General features: G+C 40.1%; 1 protein-coding gene across 6 annotated transcripts in view; it reads right to left on the reverse strand.

Annotated features, from left to right (window-relative positions):
* AK9 (adenylate kinase 9) overlaps positions 1-22,506 on the reverse strand; it is a 57,187-nt gene that overhangs the window by 26,334 nt on the left and 8,347 nt on the right. For 5 of the 6 annotated variants that reach the window (XM_053381644.1, XM_053381645.1, XM_053381646.1 and 2 more), the window contains 15 exons: positions 22,356-22,452; positions 21,005-21,117; positions 19,136-19,327; positions 17,040-17,165; positions 13,713-13,787; positions 12,272-12,370; positions 11,327-11,466; positions 11,067-11,247; positions 10,076-10,220; positions 9,069-9,176; positions 8,555-8,629; positions 6,514-6,662; positions 4,713-4,869; positions 3,802-3,916; positions 2,977-3,032 (listed from right to left, as the gene is read on the reverse strand). In XM_053381644.1, the coding sequence (XP_053237619.1) occupies positions 2,977-3,032; positions 3,802-3,916; positions 4,713-4,869; positions 6,514-6,662; positions 8,555-8,629; positions 9,069-9,176; positions 10,076-10,220; positions 11,067-11,247; positions 11,327-11,466; positions 12,272-12,370; positions 13,713-13,787; positions 17,040-17,165; positions 19,136-19,327; positions 21,005-21,117; positions 22,356-22,452 (1,828 nt within the window). Of the gene's footprint in view, positions 1-2,976; positions 3,033-3,801; positions 3,917-4,712; positions 4,870-6,513; positions 6,663-8,554; positions 8,630-9,068; positions 9,177-10,075; positions 10,221-11,066; positions 11,248-11,326; positions 11,467-12,271; positions 12,371-13,712; positions 13,788-17,039; positions 17,166-19,135; positions 19,328-21,004; positions 21,118-22,355; positions 22,453-22,506 lie in introns of those variants that run through there. The other variant, XM_053381648.1, reaches the window with a different exon arrangement.

The following is a 22,506-nucleotide window of genomic DNA, read 5'->3' on the forward strand; positions in this document are numbered from 1 at the left end:
AAGCCACCCAGAGTTGCTGGGGCAACCTAGTCAGATGGATGACATATAAATTATTATTATTATTATTATTATTATTATTATTATTATTATTATTATTAACTAGGCAACAATTCTCTTTTTAGACTAGATGTATGTTCCAATAGGTAGGCATGTTTGAAATCACACAGGAGGCAGAAGAACAAATAAGGCATGGTTACATACATCCCAGTGATTATGACTAAAAGCAACTCTGAATTACAAAATATCAAAGAGATGTCAGTCATGTTCAGAACTTGGGATATTTCCCTAGATAAGTCATCAGGGACAGAGGCTTTTTAGTGCTGGATCCATAGCTATAGAATTCTACCCCACCCCCACCCAAGATCTACATAAAGCCCACTCTTGAGATATTTCTAAATTGATCCCAATGACTTTTTAAAAAATTATCTGTTCCCAAAATGTCCTATTCAGACTTTTTTAAATTGTTTTACCCGCTGCTTAGTCTTTAACTTCAGATAGCTTGTCAAGAGGACATAACATCATGAAGAGTGCATAAGATCTAACAAGCATAAAACCAACAACAGATGATAACATCTATACAACAGAGTTCACAGCCACACCAAATGTGTTTTGGCCCATCCCTAGCTTTGTTTACTTACCTACTTCTGGTCCTCCTAACCTTCAGCCGCTCTCTTGGATCTTGACCTCTGTCTGGTTTCAACTATACATCTGCCTCTAGTCATTTGATTCATGATTTATTGCTCTGGAAAGTGCTTGTGTTAGACCATGCATCTGTCCCATTAGAACAGCCTGCCAGGGTCCCACAGTCTGACACTCAAGAGCCTGACTACCGTATTTTTCGCTCTATAACACGCACCCGACCATAACACACACGTAGTTTTTAGAGGAGGAAAATCCGTAGGCATGCCACCCGTAGGCATTCCCTCTATAACACGCACAGACATTTCCCCTTACTTTTTAGGAGGAAGAAAGTGAGTGTTATGGTGCAAAAAATACGGTACTTCTGAGGCCTGAAAAGTACGCTTAGTGGCAACGTTTGTCACTGTGTAATGTATGAAGCCCCTCTTAGTCAAAGAACACAACTAAAAAGTTTCAATCAACATTCCTTAGACTCAATGCCTGCAACAATAAAATTTATTATGCTTGCCTTGAGAGAGAGAATAGAAACTGAGTATATGCAGTTATATGCAGGTGAAATCAATCTGCAATAGTATATTGAACAGGAGTAGCATCATCAGGCAAAGGTCAGCATGACTGAGATGTTTGATTAGTCAGTGTTTGATTATGGAAATCAAATTGTAGCTTGGGGAAAACATGCTTTTCTCAGGCAAAGAACTGTGGCTCATCTTCAATACAGGCATTTGTGCATGACATTCTTTTTTCCTTGATGAGTAACTGTTTGAATAGAAGATAACAAGTACCACCACCCAAAAGCTAACTTTATCTCACACAGAAATATTTCAGCACCTTCTATAATTTTTTTAGGGTTCAGTTCAGAACTTTGTTCACGAGTCCCTGAGCTGGAGGAAAAAGAGAAGGCAAACGTAGCAAATTTCTCCTTTCCATCCTCCAGCAGCAACCTGCACTGGCTATCAATCCCTTCTGCAAACAGGAGTCTTTTCTTTTACAGAATCCAAGGAGTATACCTTTTCAGAAGGCAACTCCATTAATTTTAAAACATGTATGTTTAGTACTGCACCTTGAAATGAAAATGGTTGTTTTTTTAGAAATAGGATACTGAATTAAAGAACCCAGTAGTTACGTATGGAAGTGAGAGCTGGACCATAAGGAAGGCTGATCGCCGAAGAATTGATGTTTTTGAATTATGGTGCTGGAGGAGACTCTTGAGAGTCCCATGGACTGCAAGAAGATCAAACGCATCCATTCTTAAGGAAATCAGCCCTGAGTGCTCACTACAAGGACAGATCTTGAAGCTGAGGCTCTAATACTTTGGCCACCTCATGAGAAGAGAAGACTCCCTGGAAAAGACCCTGATGTTGGGAAAGATTGAGGGTACAAGGAGAAGGGGATGACAGAGGACAACATGGTTGGGCAGTGTTCTCGAAGCTACTAACATGAGTTTGACCAAACTGCGGGAGGCAGTGGAAGATAGAAGTGCCTGGCGTGCTCTGGTGCATGGGGTCACGAAGAGTCGGACACGGCTAAACAACAACAACAGATTCTTAAATATTTTTTTTTATATTTAGCAATGCCAAGTGACTATCAAAGGGAAGCATTTAAACTTTAGAAATAAATACATACATTAGATGACTGAAAAATCATTCACATATTCTGCATTTTGCACAGAACTATGTCCAAAATGAACGCTACCTTGGCATGTGCTTTATAACAAGTTGAGATTTGAATTTCTTATGCACAAGCACCACAAAAAAGGGCAAGAGTGAAGATGCTCACTCTTGTGCAGGTATGCTCATTCAGAGGAAGCAGCATCTTCAAGCACTTCTCAAAAACTGCTTTTTGCAGCGCTTATGCATATGGCAGGAGGTATTATATTGGGAGCTGAGGTGCTAAGTCATACAGGGTTTTGTGGGTCAAAACTAGCACCAGGGCTGGCCTAGGACATTTTGCTGCTTGAGGCAAAGGACAAGATGCCTCCTGCCCAGCCATTCAACATGCAGAAGCCTGCCAGATTGACAGCTACCTCTTTCCTCAATGACAGCAATAAGAGAAGCATCCTCCACTACACTCAAGGGCAGCAAGATAGTTTAGAGCAAGTCAAATGATGAGCACACACAGGGAAGTGAATATATGGGGGCTCAAAGGAATGTGGCGGGCACTGGGGAGGGGGAAACTTCTGTTGCTGCCGTTGCACCAGAGCATCTGCTGCCTGAGATTAGCTGTCTTACTGACTAATGACCAGCATTCTCAATTGGGTCCAGTGGTTGAGCTCAAATTCACTGGATCAGCTTCCACACAGAAACAATTCCCAATATTGCTATTGCATTATTTTTTTACCTCTCTCTTCGGCAAATTCTTCAGCTTGCAGTTTCAGCATTTCCTGCAGTTCTTTTCTGCAATTAGTAAATTGTACAGATATTTATGAGAAACTGGTTGAAAACTCTAGCTCATTCTTCTTTAAATATATTCCTGGAACAGGGTACAAACCAATAAATCCTAATATTATTTTATTAATAATATTTGCTAGTTGTTTTTCTCACAGACTGCACTAAAGAAACTTACACTGAAAGCAATTACGAACTGCAAAGTTAAGAGCTTAAAACACAGCTACTCAGATAAGAGGCCAGAGCAGGACTAATACATAACAAACCAAATTAATATACCCACAAGGCAACAAAATGAAACTACAGTCCATTGAGGGCACACACATTTATCTCCATAAAGGCCTGGACAAATAACTGTGATTTTAACTAGTGCCAAAAATTCATCAGGGTTGGCACCAAGCCTGTGGAAGGAAGACATTCCACAGCAGGGGTGCCTGCATCAAAAACACCCTCTTATAAATTGCTGCATAGTGGATAACTGACAAATGTGGCAATGATAAAGAGGAAATCCTTGCTAAATTGTAACATCTGGGCAGGCCTATGGGGTACAGGTATTCCATCAAGTAAGTCCTAAGCAGTGTAGGGATTTGAATGTTAGAACAAGCACCTTGAATTTATCTCAGTAGCAATCCAGCAGCAATGCACGGCTTCTCCAGAGATGGTGTAATATGTTATTGGTAGGCTGTCCTGCTTAACAGCCTACTTGCAACTTTTCAAACAACCCTAAATGCAGCTCCATGTAGAGGGCAAATGGTGTTTCATTTTTCAAATATTTTACCTTGCTTCTTCTTCCTCTTGTTTCTTCTTTAAAGCTTCGTCTGTTAGCCTTTTTATAATTTTAGCATCAACTTCTGCTTTATTTGCTTGGTACAGTCTAGTGAGCAATACCTTTCCTGCAATGTAATAGAAAAAGATGCTATGAAATAAGACTTCGAATTTGCATATAGTTTCAAAAATTAAAGAGAAATTTCATATATCATGGACATATCATTGTACAGTTTAGGGCAGGTCTGTTTCTGAAGGAACTTTTCTCCCTTTAGTGGATTACTTTTGATGCTCCATAGGCAATTAACTCCTTTTCAAAAAGTTAAGAAGTTTAGCTGGCAAGAAAATGGAAAAAATAATAAAGATAAGCTTTTTCTAAATCAGACCTTAATTGATGCTTGCAGGTGGTTTCCCCCCAAGCTACTTAGGATAGTTCAGTGATAAAAAAAAAATAGTAATGGGGCACAGAACCCTGGTTCAGTTCCTGGCAACTCTAGTTAAAAGGAACTTGACAAGCAGACTGAGAAACACCTCTGCTAGAGACCCTGGGGAACTGCTTCCTGCCAGAGCATACATTGTTTGGCTAGATCAGGGCTGGGGAATCTACATATACAAAATCAGAGCCTGCTGGATCAGACCAAGGGTGCATCTAGTTCCAGCATATATATCCTACTCAACAATGGTAAGAGTCACATCCATTGCTCTGTCTGCATTTGCACCTGGCTCCACCCAACACTGGCATGCAGTCTTTAGAAGGTTACTGATAAGTCCATTTGGCTGAAAAAGGTTCCCAACTTTGGGCTAGATGAACCTATGATCTGGCCCAGTATAAGGTAGTTTCCCATGTTCATATACTTCCCACCCTGGAGGATTGTTTCAAAAATAGCTTTAATGTTAGACATTCAATTTTAAATATGCACCGACCATTTTGTTCAGCATTCTTCAAGCAAATCACAGTATCTGGTAGAAGTTCTTTTTCTACCAAAGCTGCCCAGTGTTCTGTCGATGGAGGAAAATTATCCAAGACCCATCCTCCTTTTTCTGCAGCTCCAGGATATCTGTATTTATTTGATTTAGAAAGCTGTAATAAAACACTGTCGTTAATAACAACAAATAACATTGATGAAGCTATTAGTGAATTGCAGTGTAGTAGTTAGATTGTCAGACTATGGCTGGAGAGACCTAAGTTCATATCTTCATCATTTATGAAGTTCTCACGGGTAGCCTTGAGCCTGTCAGTATTTCCCAGCCTAATCTACCCAACAGGTGTGTTGTAAGGGTAAAATGGGACAGCATGTGAATACTGTCTTAAGTAATAGAATTCTGATCAAGCATATCAAAACGAGCTCACATATGGTACATTAATGTATTAGAAGGAAGAGAGGGAGTTGCAAATTTGTGCCAGTTAGTGGTTGCTTCCACACTGGCCCCTTTCCTCCTTACAATTGTCATTCTTTGTTCACTCACTGTCACAGAGAATCCAGATGGTATCGTTGACAAATTGTTACAGCCAAGTGTTTTCTGTATTCCTCAAATTTGTTCAGTTTTGGTAACAACAAATATTGCAATAAAACCCAACTACAGAGCCAGTCTGTATAGTTAAAAAGCACTAAAAAGAACTTAAAAAGTACACATTTTGTATCGCTTCCCATCAATCGTAGTTGGGGCATTAAATGGTAAACTCTTAATTATTCCTTGTTTGAATAACCTTTCTTAATTACCCCAATAATTAAGAAACATGGGGGGGGGGAGCTTTCAAAACTGATTTCCTCTCATTCCAACTCCTCTGCCATTTTTATAATGTTATTTGCCAATAATTAAAGACTTTGGCCATGGTAGAAACTGACAATGGAGTAGTAAACAGTGCAGTCCTATGCATGTTTATCCAGATGTAAGTCCCATTCTGTTCAATGAGGCTTTCACTCAGGTAAGTGTGCACAGTGAGCAGTCTAAGAGGAGACTTTCTAGGGGCAATTAAGAGGCAACTCATCACACATCTCCTGGCCATGAGGATCAGAAAGCAATAAAATGGACAGGACTCACAAGCAGGAAACTTTTAATTAATATGGAAAGGTTGTTTTGGGAAGTTTAACATTATGTGGGAGATCTTGGTCATGAGGAAGCATTTTGCAGGATGGTAATATGTTATATTAATTACTGTGTGCAGCCTCTGTTTCCTGCAAAAGGTGGGGAAGTTGTGAGATTAGAAACAAAGGTGCACCAGAATGGTGATGCTCAAATGACTGATGGGAGAGCCTCTGAACTCTCATGGGAAAGCATTCATACTCAACAGTATACAAGCAACTGGTGTGGTGGGATGATGCCATGGAACCGCCCTCCCAACAATAACACCATTGCCGCTGATTACCTAAACAGTGCTGCTGTGGGGCGGGGGGGGGGAGTTTGGGGCTGGGAGGGGAGCACCAGTAGCAGCACTAGACTGGCTCCATTGATATGCCTGCATAATCCCAACTTTGTCTCCACCCTGCTCCACTTTAGTAATCAGCAGTGCTGCTGCTGCTGCTGTGAGGGCAGCTCCTTCCTACCATGCCAGCTGTCCCTGTGTACACAAAGCACCAGCTGTTGGCTTTAAACTACCCTATATTCTTAAGTGAAAATATTCCAAACCTATATTCAAAATAGAGAATTTGAAAAGAAAATTCATGAAAATGCACATTATGAGTAACATTTTTTGAAATAACAGCACATTTCCTGGTACTTTTACCTGGGTAATTGCTTCTTCTAATGCATCAGCGTATGCTTCTGGTGGTAGCAGTATTGGAGAGAACCTTACAGCTTCAATGGCTTTCTGTACTATCTCTTGCACCTCTGGATGCTCAGATGTTACCTCTGAAGTCTGGGGCACGGAGGTTTCTGTTAGAAAAATGTAAATGGAAATATGCAGGTGAACATTAGATTCATTTTGCCAGAAACATTGGTTTGACACTTTATACCTGTTTATATAGGGAGATGGAAATGGTTAATGTAGATCAGGGGTCAGTAACCTTTTTCAGCTGTGGGCTGGTCCACCATCCCTCAGACCATGGGGTGGGCCACACTATATTTTGAAGAAAAAAAATGAACAAATTCCTATGCCCCAGAGATGCATTTTAAATAAAAGCACACATTCTACTCATGTAAAAACACCAGACAGGCCCCACAAATAACCCAGAGATGCATTTTAAATAAAAGTACACATTCTACTCATGTAAAAACACACTGCTTCCCGGACCATCCACAGGCCAGATTGAGAAGGCGAATGGGCTGTATCCAGCCCCTGGGCCTTAGGTTGCCTACCCCAATGTAGATTGACCAATGAGAAAGCTCAGAGGCGGAGCCTACCTGGTTTTGAGGCTGAGCCCAGGGGTTTACCATAGAGAGGTAGAGGAGTGAGGGTCAGACAGAGGCAGAAAAAGTTGAACATAGTGGTTGTGACAGAGTGGGAGACAGGGATAGAACTGAGAGAGAAGAGTATGACAGTGTGAGACATTGCCACATCTGGTTACGGGCATGCATTTGAGAAACCATTCTGAATATATTTTAAAATTGTTTGTTCTTCAATAAACTTTAATCTTCGTTGTTGACTTTACAACCTGACTGAGACTCATTATTTCACCAGAAGAAACCTGGTTGGTGGCAGCGGAAGAATAATGCAGTGGTGTACAGGTCAATAGTCCATGAAACGACCGGGGGCTCTGTATGAATGCCACATTCCCACAGGTGGAAAGGGCTGAGGCAGGGATCTTTACTTCTGTCTTTATAGAATATCATTAGAATGGTCATCCTCTAGGCATTTCTAGCTACATAGTGAATGTGTAGGGAAGAAAAATGCAGGCAGAAGAGCTAAATGCTGGGCAAATTAAGTACCTTAAACAAAGGCAGACCTATCAAATTATCATTGATAAATTATAATAAGAATTGCCCAGGCTACCTCAATGGACACCCATTTCTTTGAGAAATGCTTCTGATGGTGACATATGCTCACCACACACTCATCTCAGTGGTAAAGCACATTAGTGAAACAACTAACTTGGGCTAGTGCACAGGCAACAGTCCTCTGGTCCATTTCTGAGCCCACTGCAAGGAACGGAGATATCTCAGAGACTGCCTTCTCCTGCATGAACCTGCCCAAGTACTATGATCCTCATTCAATGCCTTTTTCTGGATCGGTAATCTGCAGTGGGGCAGGTAGGTCCTGGGTAGGTCTTCCTTCTCATTTGTGATGTCCCACCCTTGCAAAATGCTCCCCAATGTCAACAGACTCCATTATCTTTTCCAGGAGAATAACTTTTTACTTAACCAGGATTTTAGTTCGTTTTAGCTATGTAAAATCCAGATAAAGCGTTTTCCCACCCCACCTCAAATGTGTATTTTTATTCCATTTTAAAATTTAATAGTACACAGGTAACTCACAAGTTACGCATACTTAACTAGTGTGCATTCAGCTTTACAAACTTGGCAAATAAAAATAAAAATAGGGTGGGAAGTGGGCAGGTGTCTGGGGAAAAAAGACTTTGGCAATTACACTCACCATTGAACCCAATGTGATTTGACTCTATACCCAACTTTGGCTTTATGAACTATCCCAAGACGCAGCCCTGGTGTAAGGTGAGAGTTGTCTGTATCATAAACTGCTTTGAGAGGTTGCTTATGCTCTACATAAAATAAATAAATAAACCTGTCATCACTAATAAATAAAATGCTATGACTAACAACACTTCCATTTTGAATAGCTAACTATTGCTACTTGCTATGATCAATAATACCAATTTCTTCTGCAGCCTGGGATGGAGACAACTCTTCCATTTCACCTTCATCTTCTTCTTTTATGGTACTACTTTCTAGGCATAGAAAGAAAGAAAAAAACACATGGACACATGTATGTATTCAGTGTTGTGGACAACACAACACTGTGTTATCTTCTCTCTTACTATGTAAGGACCCTGCCATTGGCTGCATCCGCTAATGTTACAATCAGAACACCATCAAATGGATGCTTGTGAGAGCAGACAGGTGGGCATCTCCAGGGAGGAAAAGGCATAGATAACCTAACCGGGGGTGGGGGGGATTTCAAATGCATATCAAGTAAGCACATTCACCTTTGTGGCAGGATCTAGAATCCATCTAGATTTAAAGCAGTATGTTGAGACTGAGCACAAATGATTCTGGATTAAAAAACACACAAACCACTATATTTTTGTGCTACAAATGGATTGATGTGTGTACACAGCCATAGTTTCAGATTCTGACCTGTTCTCACAAACCAAGTTACTATAATACCTTTTTGGCTACCAGATGTTGTAACACTATGCTGCACTGAACCAGCGGTAATACCCTCTTCATATTCATCTGGTTCTTTGTCACTTAAGTCTTGGGCTATCAATGCCGCTGTAAGAGAAAATTAAACATTGAGAAGATCCGTCAAGAAAAGACAACTACATTTTCTATTATAAAAGGGTACAGCATACATTTTTACAGGGTAGCAGGGCACCAGTCCAAAGGGGACAGAGGAATCACCAGCTTCAAAGCCATGCTGAGCTCTGCTGGCCTCAGGTGGTGCTTGTGCATTCCTCCCCCCAATTAAAAAAAGATTGTTCTTCCCAGCTCCAGGAATGGCTTACTTCCCCCTGCTATTCTGGGGCCATATTGGGGAATGGAAGGGTTCTGATTCCAGCAGCCTCCCTCCAACTACCCCTGCAGCACTTCCTTTTTGCTTTCTCCACCATAAGTGGTGGGATAGCATGGCACACTTACATGAGAATAAACTTAACTGAACATAGTTTTTTTTCTGAGTAAGCATGCAGAAGACTGCACTGCAAATGCCTTGGAGTTTGATACTACTTGGATTACAATATGATTTAAATATCTGAAATTGCTAACCATACTATTTGCATAACGTGTGCTGCTCTGGTTCGCCAGAAGCGGCTTAGTCATGCTGGCCACATGACCTGGAAGCTGTCTGTGGACAAACACTGGCTTCCTTGGCCTATAGAGCGAGATGAGCGCGCAACCCCAGAGTCGTCCATGACTGGACCTAACGGTCAGGGGTCCCTTTACCTTTACTAGGGTAAACAACCTAGTGTCCTCCAGATGTTCTGTACTATAACTGCCATAATCTCTGACCAATAGCATGCTGGTTGAGGCTGATGTTTTAGTCTAGAACACCTAGAAAGCACCAAGTTGCCTATCCCTGCTGTAGTAACATCAATGATTGCCTTTCAATGGGAAGGCCTTCCAATATAACACAAATAACTAAACACCTCAAATTTTACATAAAACAACTTCACCTTGCTCCTGGTACAGTCGTTCATTTTCCATTTTTTCTTTCACTTTCTGAATGCCTGCCTGAATTGCTTCATAGCGAGTCTGCTCAATGAGCTGTAATCTTGCCTCTTCAAATTGTGCTTTAAGAAGATCCTCCATATCAATGACCTAAATAAAGCCATTGAAAGTAAAGTATCAGAGGATTGTGGGAGAGAGAAAATTATGCCTGCACAATTTTTCTCAAAACATAGAAAGTGGAAACTTGAAGAGCCCCACCTCCTTATGTCACCTGCACCAATTGATGCACCTACTGCCAAGTCTGGTAACGAAAGTTGAAACCTCATAAAATAGAAGTTAACCTTCTTTTGATGTCATTTATTTTCACTGAAAAATATTTTTCTTGTTTTTGATACTGACCTATCCGTCCCTGTATCTTTAAATCTGATATATATCCCCTCACCTTTATTGCAAACTCTTTTTTTACTAAACATCTCATTGGGGAACCCCCCCCCCCCCCAATTTTTTCTCCAAGGTCCTTGGAATCTCAAATTGGGCACTTAAGACAGCCCAGCCCATTTACTCTTTGCACCACTGGGCAGTGTGCAGGCAGAGGGAACTGCTCGCCTGATTGCTGAAACTCTATGGTGCCACCTCTGGAAACACTGAGATGGTGAACTGCAGCTTTCAGCCCAGCAGGATCAGGTGACTGAGGAAACCAATAAGGACCCAGCTGGCCTTTCATAATTGCTGTGTCCGGCCTGACTCCTCCATTGGAGCAACTCACTGCTTATTGTGTAGGTTGAGATGCAAGCCCTGCCTGAATCTGCGTAGCTACCAATCTATCTACCGGCATGAGACCTGGTCTCATACCTTGACTTTTGTTTATTCAGGATCCTATCTTTGGTTCCTTGTCAGCAAAACCATCACATGACTGGGAGCCTTAATGCAATTTAAATAAAATAATCTATAGACTAAATTATTGTCATTTATACACAAGTATTAATTTATACCTACCTTTCCCTGATAATAGTTTGCAATCAAGCCACACAAGGTTGTACGCCCAGATAATGGAGGTCCAAATACTACTACTTTACAAGGTGGAAGAGGCATAGGTGGTAGAAGATAGGGACGGGGATTCAGCATAAACTCCTTCAGGGCTTCTTCACTTGAAAGCATATACATCTTACCTAAGAAGCTAAAAGGAAAACAAAATCATAGTATGACAGGCTTAGGATGATTGGACTCACATTAAGGCACACTGGATTTTGGCCTACCCAAGGGCATAGTCTGTTGATCCCATGATAATTTCCCCTTGTTTTAAAGCCACAGGACATGCTCGTCCCCATCTGCTGCGACGCCATCTGTATCTAGGTGCTACAAGTTTGTAGGCTGCAAGCACCCGGAACAGTTCATCCTGTATGCCAAAACAAAAGAATTAAAGTGCTACATTTATTTTACAAAGTGATCAAATATCTTCACATATTTCCAAAAATTACTGCACTACATTTACCTACTACTGATATGTAGCTTTGCCTATGTAGGATACTGCACAATCATAACAAGGGCCATAGGAGTTAAGGGACATGGAGAGGGAAAACTGTAATTAATTTATTGTAAATATTTATATACTGCGCTATTATGAAAACATCTCAAGGTAGTTGTATCAAAAATGCAAGAAAAATAAAATAAATCTAGCAGTGTTACTTGTTAGTATAAAATTTAACTGAAAAAGAGATGACAAATGACTGGCATCAGTAGCCGGCAAGCTAGGTAGGCCTTCATAAACAAGTAGAAACTAAATCATCTTATGCCTTATTTCCATGGGGAGGTTAAAGAGTGGGGGCCACAACAGAAAAGGCTCTCTTCCTGGCCTCCATATGATGAGGTTCTACATGCTACTGCACAACCACAAGGGCCTCATAAGATGACAATCTAACCATGTTAACAATTATTTGTTTTGGAAAGGTGACAAACAAATGGGGGGCGGGTTTAAAATGTTGGACACAACGAACAGTGCTGAGCTGATGAATCAGGATCAACTGTTTGGGAGCCTCATGGAATATATGCTTCTAGTTTTGTCTTGCGCTTCTACTAAATAAAAAATAAAAAATTTATTAAGTCTATATCAGCATTAAATGTCATTGCCACCTTTACTTTATAATGTGCTATTGCTATTACTGCAGACAACTAACTATAACACATGCAAATATCCAGCTTACGTTATCCAGTCCATCCAACATTTCTTCCTCACCACTCTGAAGTTTGGTTATAAGAGCTCCATTTCGTAGGCCCATGGACTGAAGACGAGCTATTACTGTCTAAACAAAAACAAAAACTTTTTGCATGAATGGTCTTTATACATTTAATTGATATCACATATGTACTTGTCGAAATATAAATCAACAGGCATTTGGCAATTTACTTGGGTACCCCTCAAAAGTAATCAACAATATTTTTAAACAATGGAAAGAAAAATTCTAAATGAGGTCAGAGATGAATGGATTCACTGACACTTCCAATGTCCTGTAGGCTTCTGCTGACTAGGGCACAAGTAGGTAAGGTAAGGGGCAGTTTCTTCCTGCTTTTTCACTGCAGCAACTCCAGGCTGGCACAGCTGAGGAACCTGAGGATAGGCCCTGCAGAAGAGCTACAAGCTCTTGCCCCAGAAATGCCCTATTTCAGGCTTTCCTGCTACCATTAGCAATAGTTTTGTGTCTGCTTTGGCACAGCTGAGGCCTCTGCTGCAACACAGGATTGCATTATTTTATCTCCATCAATAAAAGATACCAGCTGCAATGCAGAGTCCTACAAATGAAAGGCTTTCCATTTTTGAAAGGAAAATATCTGCAAATGTGAGGGTTTCAACTGTTTCCTTCAGGTAAAGAGTTCACAAGCGGAAGCTCTGTAAAAGTCCTGTTGTCCTGAAGAAAGTAGTACTGGAACTGGGGACAGCTCCTTCCACTGAAGGAGACCAAGCCTCTAAAGCAGATAAACCTCTACCACTGAAGGAGAACAACATTCTCCATTTGACTGTGCAGGAAAGTTTATGTGTGAGAAAGGTATGTACAGACATCACAACATTCATGAGATTCTGGATCAGAGCATGTCTCTGTATTGCATATTTATTAAGAGTTCAATCTAATAAAATCCATGTCCCTGCAGATATAACAAAAACCTTTCTGAGTATCATATTCCAAGCATACTAAATGAGTCTGTTTCTTGTGAAAAGAGCACAAGGCACTGGTGAAATATTTCATGATAGCTAGAATTGAGGCTAGTAAGCATGGAAATATTCTTGAGCTCCTCGCAAAAAAATTTCTACAGTGATTTTTTTGTGCACAGTATATTTATCTCTGTATGTGGGAAAAGACTGATGATTATCCTGATGTAGAAAACTATTGAACCAATATTTTTGGATGTAACTAATTATTGAACTAATGACTGTCCTTAACTATATGGGCTCAATGAGCTTGTAAATGAGGCCACAAGTGTATTATACAACTGTCCCAATACTCTGATAAATTTTATTAGACATACTAAAATAGAGGAAGCAGGTATCAGTTTAAACAACAACAAAAAAGCTGCAAATAATTAATCTGATAATAATCAATTAATCATGCTTCTTTTGAGAGGAATATATATCAATTGCTATGTACATACTGCAATGAGTTCTTCGGCAGGTTTATTTCCATCTAGTTCAAACAAGTACTGGGAATCCTGCTCAGCCATTAATGTCTAAAAGTGAATAAAAAAACAACCAGAAACAAAAATGCTTTATGCATACAGCTGACTGAAAAGACTATACTGCTATCCAATTCTGTTCCCTTCCAATCTGATTTCAATTACTTATTTGAGAACAGTTTATAAAATTGGTTTTTGACATTCACTTCTTTTTTTTTTTTTTTTTTTTATAAATTTTTTTATTGCTTTTTTCCAGAATCTAAATCCATCATCAATAACACAACAAAAGCGGTTTTACAGAAAGAAAAAGAAATTAAACAAGAAAAAATTCATTTTTCGAAGTCTTTTTTTTTTTTTTTCATCATCCACTGGACTTCCCCATCTCCTCCATCCCTGCATTCTTTATAATAAATATAAACAGCAAATTAATACCTTGTTTCCTGTGTTTTTGTATTTTCATCTAATTATTCACTCTGAAATTAAAACTTTTCTCAATCATTAACTTTGTTTCTATCAACTCCGAATTTCAATACTGAAGCATATTTACCTCAAACCTTAGCAAATTTTTAACATTCATATATCTTATAATGTTTTTGTAAATAGTCCTTAAATTTTTTCCAATCCTCTTCCACAGCCTCTTCTCCCAGGTCTCGGATTCTGCCAGTCATTTCGGCTAGTTGCATATAGTCCATCAGTTGTGTGTGCCATTCTTCCAGTGTGGGTAGCTCCTGTGCCTTCCAGTATTTAGCTATGAGAATTCTTGCTGCAGTCGTTGCGTATAGAAAGAAGGTTCTGTCTTTCTTAGGTATCCTCTGGCCCACAATGCCCAAGAGGAAGGCCTCTGGTTTCTTCTGAAAGGTATACTTAAATACCTTTTTCAACTCGTTATAAATCATTTCCCAGAAGGCCTTCACCCTCGGGCATGTCCACCAGAGGTGGTAAAAAGTTCCTTCAGCCTCCTTACATTTCCAACATTTATTATCAGACAAATGGTATATCTTTGCAAGTTTGACTGGGGTCATGTACCACCTGTACATCATTTTCATAATATTTTCCTTTAAGGCACTACATGCCGTAAATTTCATACCGGTGGTCCATAACCTTTCCCAGTCCTCAAACATAATGTTGTATCCAATATCTTGTGCCCATTTTATCATGGCTGATTTGACTGTCTCATCTTGAGTATTCCATTTAAGCAGCAAGTTGTACATTCTTGAAAGCACTTTCGTCTTAGGTTCAAGTAATTCTAGTTCTAATTTTGATTTTTCCACCTGGAAACCAATTTTTTTATCTTTTTTAAAGATCTCTAAAATTTGGGCATAGTGAAACCAGTCTCGCACCTTCCCTTTCAATTTTTCAAAGCTCTGCAACCTCCAAGTGTCACCCACTCTTTCTATTATTTCACAGTATTTTGCCCAGCCACCCCCCATATTAAGTATTTTTGTGGCTTTAGCCTCCATCGGTGATAACCACCTCGGAGTCTTGTTTTCAAATAAGTCCTTGTATTTAGTCCAGACAGAAAACAGAGATTTCCTTACAATATGGTTTTTAAACAACTTATGAGACTTTACCTTGTCGTACCACAAATATGCATGCCACCCAAAAGCATTGTTGAACCCTTCCAGATCTAGGACATCAGTGTTTTCTAGCAAAAACCAATCTTTCAGCCAGCAGAGGGATGCAGCTTCATAATACAACCTTAAGTCCGGCAGGGCAAAACCCCCTCTTTCCTTTGCATCTGTTAATATTTTAAATTTTATTCGGGGCTTTTTGCCCTGCCAGACAAACTTCATAATGTCCCTCTGCCACTTTCCAAAACATTCCACTCTGTCCACGATCTGTAGGGTCTGGAACAGAAACAGCATTTTTGGCAATACATTCATCTTTACTGCTACAATTCTTCCCAACAAGGAAAGTTTCAATCTTGACCAGATTTCTAGATCCTTTTTAATTTCAGACCAACATTTTTCATAATTATCTTTAAACAGATTCAAATTTTTCCCAGTCAAGTTGACCCCCAGGTATTTCACTTTATTAACAACGTTTAGTTCTGTTTCCTTCTGAAACCCATCTATTTCTAAAGGTGTCAAGTTTTTTGCCAAAACCTTAGTTTTTTGTTTGTTTAACTTGAATCCCGCCACCCGACCAAACTCAGAAATTAATTCCAATACTCTTTTTGTGCTGGACACCGGCTCCTGTAATGTCAAAACCAAGTCATCTGCAAAGGCCTTCAGTTTATATTGTTTTCCTCCGACCTGTATTCCTTCCACCTGCTGATCCTTCCTGATCAAATTTAGCAAAACCTCAAGGACAGAAATAAATAGCAAGGGTGATAGGGGGCACCCCTGTCGTGTTCCTTTTTCAATTTTAAACTCTTCTGTCACCACATTTGACATTCACTTCTGTACAACGCTTTATGAATAGTAAATGTCTAAAATAGTAGCTGTACTAATTCAGGGTATTATATTCATGGTATTATATTAGGGATTATTGTGCACATAGATGGAACTGTCTTCATACAAAAGACTCACGAGTACAATTGCACTTGTAACTATGTTGTGGCATGTAGCAAGAGATAAAGAAGAGATGTAGTGCAGGCAGAATAGCAATGCTAACTATCCTATCCACTTTGCCAATACTGGGAACACACTTTGATCTAAAACGAGGCTGGATCTTAATCTTAACTCAAAACTACAATACCAGTCAATGCAGTAGATTATAAAATTAGCAACTGATATTCTTTATCACCAAATGTAGATATCATAGAATTGTTGAGTTCGAAGGGACCGCAAGGGTCATCTAGTCCAACCTCCTGAAATGCAGGAATCTTTTTGCCAAACATGGGGCTCAAACCCATTACCTTGAGATTAAGAGTCTCATGCTCTACCAACAGAGCTATCCCAGTCTTAGTGGCTTGACAAACGGTTTTCCAACATGAATACCCAATGCCCATACTTCCAGTAGAAAGACACTACCCATCCCCCTGTAAACAAAAAAAAGCTAGGTAGGAAAAGAATGCATTACCCTACAATTTATGTTTTAGAGTTCTACTTCCTAATGCATGGGCCCAATTCAACCACCCAGTTCTGTGCTGTTACAGCTGTGATGAGTAACTACAACATGAATGGTTTATAGGAGCAGTGGGCATTTGTCTTATCATCAGTATAATTTACGAGCATAGTTCTCACAGGGCACATGTGGTGATTAGCAATATCAAACAATTTTGAAGAAATGACAACCAGGTACTTAAAAACAACAACTAACTTACTTCTAGAAGTTGTAGCACAGATGTCATCTTGTTCTTACCTCTAAAGGACGTAGCATAATGTCCTTATAGATTGCAACTCTCTCTTGTATGTTTTCTAAAAAATCTTCTGGTCTGTGCACTAAATGTGGCAAAATTTCTGTCAGCATGATCTGATCAGCTATTGCCTACAACAAAAACAAAAAGGATACTTTGCTTCATTATAATTAAAAATAGAATATACCAAGCTTACTTCCATTTCCTACTCAAGTATTTTACAGAATGAAAAATCTAAACAGTGGCACAAAGGCATTTTCAATTCTATAAATGAGAGCTGTGTGTGAGCACCCTCTACATTGTGTGCATAAAGCCTGGGTGTGCCTTGGGGTCACTAGACTGTGGCCGTCATGGACTGAAGGTAGTGGACTGAATCCAACTCAGTCAGGGATGGGAACATCAGTCCCAGGGACGAAATGCCTCTCTCCCTAGCCCTCTGGACTCTCCCCTGGCCACACCCACTCTCCCCAGACCACAATCCTCACTGGCCCTGCTTTGAAACCTACTTGGGTGTTTTTACCTGGTTGGAATGCATCCCTGAACTCTGATGATATTTCTAGCTTGCCTGGATGGAGGGCAGAGAGTGGGTAGAATCTAGCCTACCGGTAAAGGTAAAATTCACATTTGTTGCTTCACGCACTTTTGCCCCTGACCACACACACCACTGGCATGTCCCACACTCCACCCCACCAGGACGATGCATCCCTTTGGCTGAAAACAATTCACTGTTCCTGAAGTAATGCTAGGAGTAGACCCACTGAAATAAAAAGATGTTGACCAACTTAAGTCTGTTGATTTCAATGGGTCACTATAGGCTGCAGCTGGTTACAACATTCCAAATGAGGAATGTTTCTTATGAATGCAGACAAATCAGACTGGAATTTAAACAGTGTCTCCAATGATCAAAGGTATGGTGTTTCTTCATCATTCAGTATACCTCAATATGATCCTCTAGTCAATCCTGCATTATTGTATACCAAATTCTGGAACTCATTTACGGTGGTACCTCGGGTTAAGTACTTAATTTGTTCCGGAGGTCCGTTCTTAACTTGAAACTGTTCTTAACCTGAAGCACCACTTTAGCTAATGGGGGCTCCCGCTGCCGCTACGCCGCCAGAGCACGATTTCTATTCTCATCCTGAAGCAAAGTTCTTAACCCGAGGTACTATTTCTGGGTTAGTGGAGTCTGTAACCTGAAGCGTATGTAACCCGAGGTACCACTGTACCATTCTTTCATCATACAGTTTTCCTTCATTCCTCAAGTGAACTATACAGTGGTACCTCAGGTTACAGATGCTTCAGGCTACAGACGCGTCAGGTTACAGACTCTGCTAACCCAGAAATAGTATCCCGGGTCAAGAACTTTGCTTCAGGATGAGAACAGAAATCGTGCTCCGGTGGCGAGGAAGCAGCAGGAGGCCCCATTAGCTAAAGTGGTGCTTCAGGTTAAGAACTGTTTCAGGTTAAGAACGGTCCTACAGAATGAATTAAGTTCTTAACCTGAGGTACCACTGTAGTTTGTCAGAAAGCTACAATTCCAAGCATGAACTGTAGTTCCCAGGTTTCTTTGGGAAAAGTCATGACTATTAAAGTGTACAATAATACTCTACAATTACAGGACTCATTTTTTCATAGAAGATTGCCAAAGCCTGGCCTAATAAACAGTGTAACATATTTTATGTTAGAACTGATGTTTGGTGTGCAGGGGTAAGCGAATAATTCATTAATATGATTTCTTTCCTCCCCTTTCTAAATATATTTTTATAGTTACCTGTTTCAAGCCTTAAAGATCAAGACAGGTAGACATTCAAGTAAGTTTACTAATTTACTGAGCACAGAGAAGAGTCTATTATATTGTATGTATTATTGTTAAGGGCATAAATTATTTTCAACTCACTGAAGAGGATATTTGATATACGTGCAAGATAACTGTACTAGAAAAGAAGCATTTTATTTGAATTCTGTCTTGGAAGCAATTTTGTATTCAATTACAAATAGAATTGAGTAAAATGTATTCAACATTGTTTCTGAACAATTCCCAAGTCTTCCTTTACTTGCAGTATTCTTAATCTTACCTGTTTAGATAACCTGGCTAAGTTACCTCATTTGTCTCCTCTTCTTCTTCCTCTTCCTCCTCTTCCTCTTCCTCTTCTGCAGATTTGCGTGGCTCTTTCTTCTTTTTCTTACGCTTTTCAATAATATCAGGATCCCACTCTTCCCTTTGATATATTTGCCCTGTTTCAGGGTGCTGCCTTAGTCCACTGATTCTTTGGCACAAATCATAGTCAGGACACTAGTGAAAAATAGGGGGGATGGGATGTTGTTTACATAATAATATTGTTCATCTTTAAGATTAAACATAATACCATAGTGAGTCTGATCTCAGTATGAGCTGTGTTGGAGGCAAGCCACAACTGTATTTCAGCTCTGCAGGGCCTAACACCTGCCTGGGATCGCTCTCCTTGGTAGGCTATAAAGAGGAACAGAACTTGGGAAAGACTGAGCAGCAGCATCTAGTTAAAAGGAAAGGACACTTATAAAATTAAGTGCCATATTGCCTTAGCATGAGAGGCACAGCAGGAACCGACAGAACCCTTTCTGGGTGTCAAACAAGTGGTGAGCCAGGAATTTAAACTCTTTACAGAAGCAGGAATTGAGGGAGGAGGGAAGGAAATCTGCACAGTACTCCCAGTGTGAGTTTTCTCATCATAAAACTCTCATTGAGGATACTGTGCAGAGTTCCAACCCCCAAATACTAGGACTCAGTAAAACCTCTTTGAAGGAAAGATGAGGACTTGGAGTTTTGAGCACACTCATAAGTTGGCTACTCTCATATAGGGGAGACTGCAGTACAATAATAATACTACAAGCTGTAGCATTATATCCCCCCTGAACAGCAAGCGCTGCAGAAAAATGTAAAAGGGCAATGCAGTGGCGGACAATTTCTTTAAATACGTGGCTATTTTGTTGAAAGCTTTGGTTGGCGTTATTGCACCTAACCTCCTTCAGGTCTGGATCCTGAAACAAGAACTTTCATATCTGTCATGGAAATTGTATTTGATTGGTCCTCTTCCATCAGAGTAAAGCTAAAAGAGAGCTTCACAACTTTGTACATTTTTTTAAGGTTGTGCACTAGCCTTGCAACTAAAATTGAAGTGTAAAATTAAAGTGTACGAACATCTTCAGAATAATAAAAGGGAAATCAGAAGCTGTTTCCAGATAGCAGTAAAAAGGGATGATTTTGTATACATGCACATCACTAGTCCTATACAGGGTCTAGTCCAATTCAGTACTGTTTGATTCAATGTCACAAAGCAGTGGATCACTTTATTCAGCAAGATAGCAAAACTATACTGAAAAAGTGTTCATCCAGCCCCTCCGCCCTTAGCTAAAGTGAATGTCAGCATAGCTGCTGCTTGGGGAACTTCAAATGACCAACCATGGGATCACCAACCTTTTTGGCACATTTGAAGTGTTGAGAAAGTGCCATGGGCACCAGAGAAAACATTAACTTTGGGAGAAACCAGAACCTTTGAATGAAACAACTAGAAACCTGGTATTAAGCTAATTTTTATGCAAAGTAGGTCCACTGAAATAACTGGACCTAACTTAGTCATGTTCACCAAGGCTTTTTTTCTAGAAAAAGAGGTGCCAGAGCTTTTTTAGGGGGAGCACCCACCTAAAGTTGTTTAACTATTTGGGGGGGGAGCACGCAGTCAAACCGTAGCCTCTGTCACGCAGCTCCAACCGATGCTGCAATGCTACAGAGATGCCAGAACGCACCAAAGGGTGCCGGAACTCAATTCCAGTGAGTTTCAGCTAAAAAAAATGTCCTGATGCTCACTCATTTCAATGGGTCCACTGTGACTAAAAATTAGTTGAATTGTCTGAAATATTTCGCTCCACAGGTATAATCACATTTGCAGAGTAAGTAGTAGATTGATTAAGAAATAATTAAAACTGACATTACCTTAATATTAATCAGGAAATCTGGTTTTAATTTTGCATTTCGAATTACGTCAATTTGTTCTGGTATACTCATGTGTTCTTCAGAGAGAGAAGGAAAATCACAGAGAACATAACCTATGGGAAAAAACACACAACCCCACCCAGAAAAAACACACTATTTAATGGGTTGTTGTTTTAAAGTCGAAAATATACAAATTTTACAACCACTTTTACAGAATAATAAGTGTGTAACTGATGTTGTTTGACGAGGATGGGGTCCTAGAAAAATCTTGTGTGACAGCATCAGTGTTCAATCATGCAGTTATCTTGCTTTATGTGACACTAAATTAGCCAAAAAAAGGCTGTGCTGGGGCTGAATATGAGCATACTGTGTGACTATGAAGGAGGTGGTGTACCTTTCTCCAGCACCAGATTTAGGACGGTGTGTTCCGCAAGCTTTGCTAACGCCATATTGGTTGCCAAGATAACCCCACAATTAATTGGTAGTTGTTGTAGCAATGAGCCTGCTCTGATGTCATCATTACCTGTGGGCTTGGGGACTGGGCTCTGAGCCCAGAAAAGGGAGCTATCCGTAAAGTTTGGGTATTTGTCACATATATCCTCATCTAGTCAGCTGAAATGACGTATGCTGCTTTGTGTGTAAGAAGAAATGTACGCATGTTTGCTTGGGCGTGGACAAGGCATCTCTTTGCTGCGGTGTCCGTCTTGTGTCTGTAAAGGCTAGGAGACCTGGCAGGCTGCTTTACTACACCTTCTTAATAAAGCCTACACCTTCTTAATAAAGCACTAGAACTGGCCATTCTGGTGTATTTGGCATCCTTCTTTGGTATCCCTACACCCAACCACTCCAACGAGCCTTCCTTTGGGCCTGCGGTTCAGAACAGGGGGTATAGGCGGTTCTCCCACACTGGGCGCTGAGCAATAGGGGTGCAAAATTGAGAAGGTTCATAATTGAGAAGGTCCATTTGGGGGCACTAAATTTTGCCCTTGCACAGGGCTCCATATTATCAAAGATTACGATATTACCAAAGATTACTCTTATGCAGGGAGACAAAGCACTGCAATTTATAGGGTTTCCAAGCGATGGAATCTAAGAGAAGAAGCCCATATTGCTTTATTTCAAATAGTTAGACAATGGATTTCTATGCATCCCTTTAATAAAAAATAAAAATTATGGGATGATTTCTAATATTCATATGTTTGTAGGTTGGACTGTTGCTAGCAAAGCATAATGTGCAAATCCATCCCCTTGTTACCTTATGTTCAGGGCTACCAAGTAACTTACATCGACTCCCACCCCCATCATACACAATTCTGCCTTTAAAGAAGGATTTGGGGAAGGAAAAAAGTACCAAAGTGAAAAACCTCTGGAGATTCAATCTTTTTCATAAGCATCTTTATAATCAAGTCTTCAGGTATAGCTTGACCTTGATAGAGCAATTCATTACACTAAAGAAAAAGCAAAACAAAACATCATATTCTGCATACATAAAGTGAAATACA

Source organism: Podarcis raffonei, chromosome 3, assembly GCF_027172205.1.
Source record: "Podarcis raffonei isolate rPodRaf1 chromosome 3, rPodRaf1.pri, whole genome shotgun sequence".
Taxonomy (NCBI): Eukaryota; Metazoa; Chordata; class Lepidosauria; order Squamata; family Lacertidae; genus Podarcis; species Podarcis raffonei.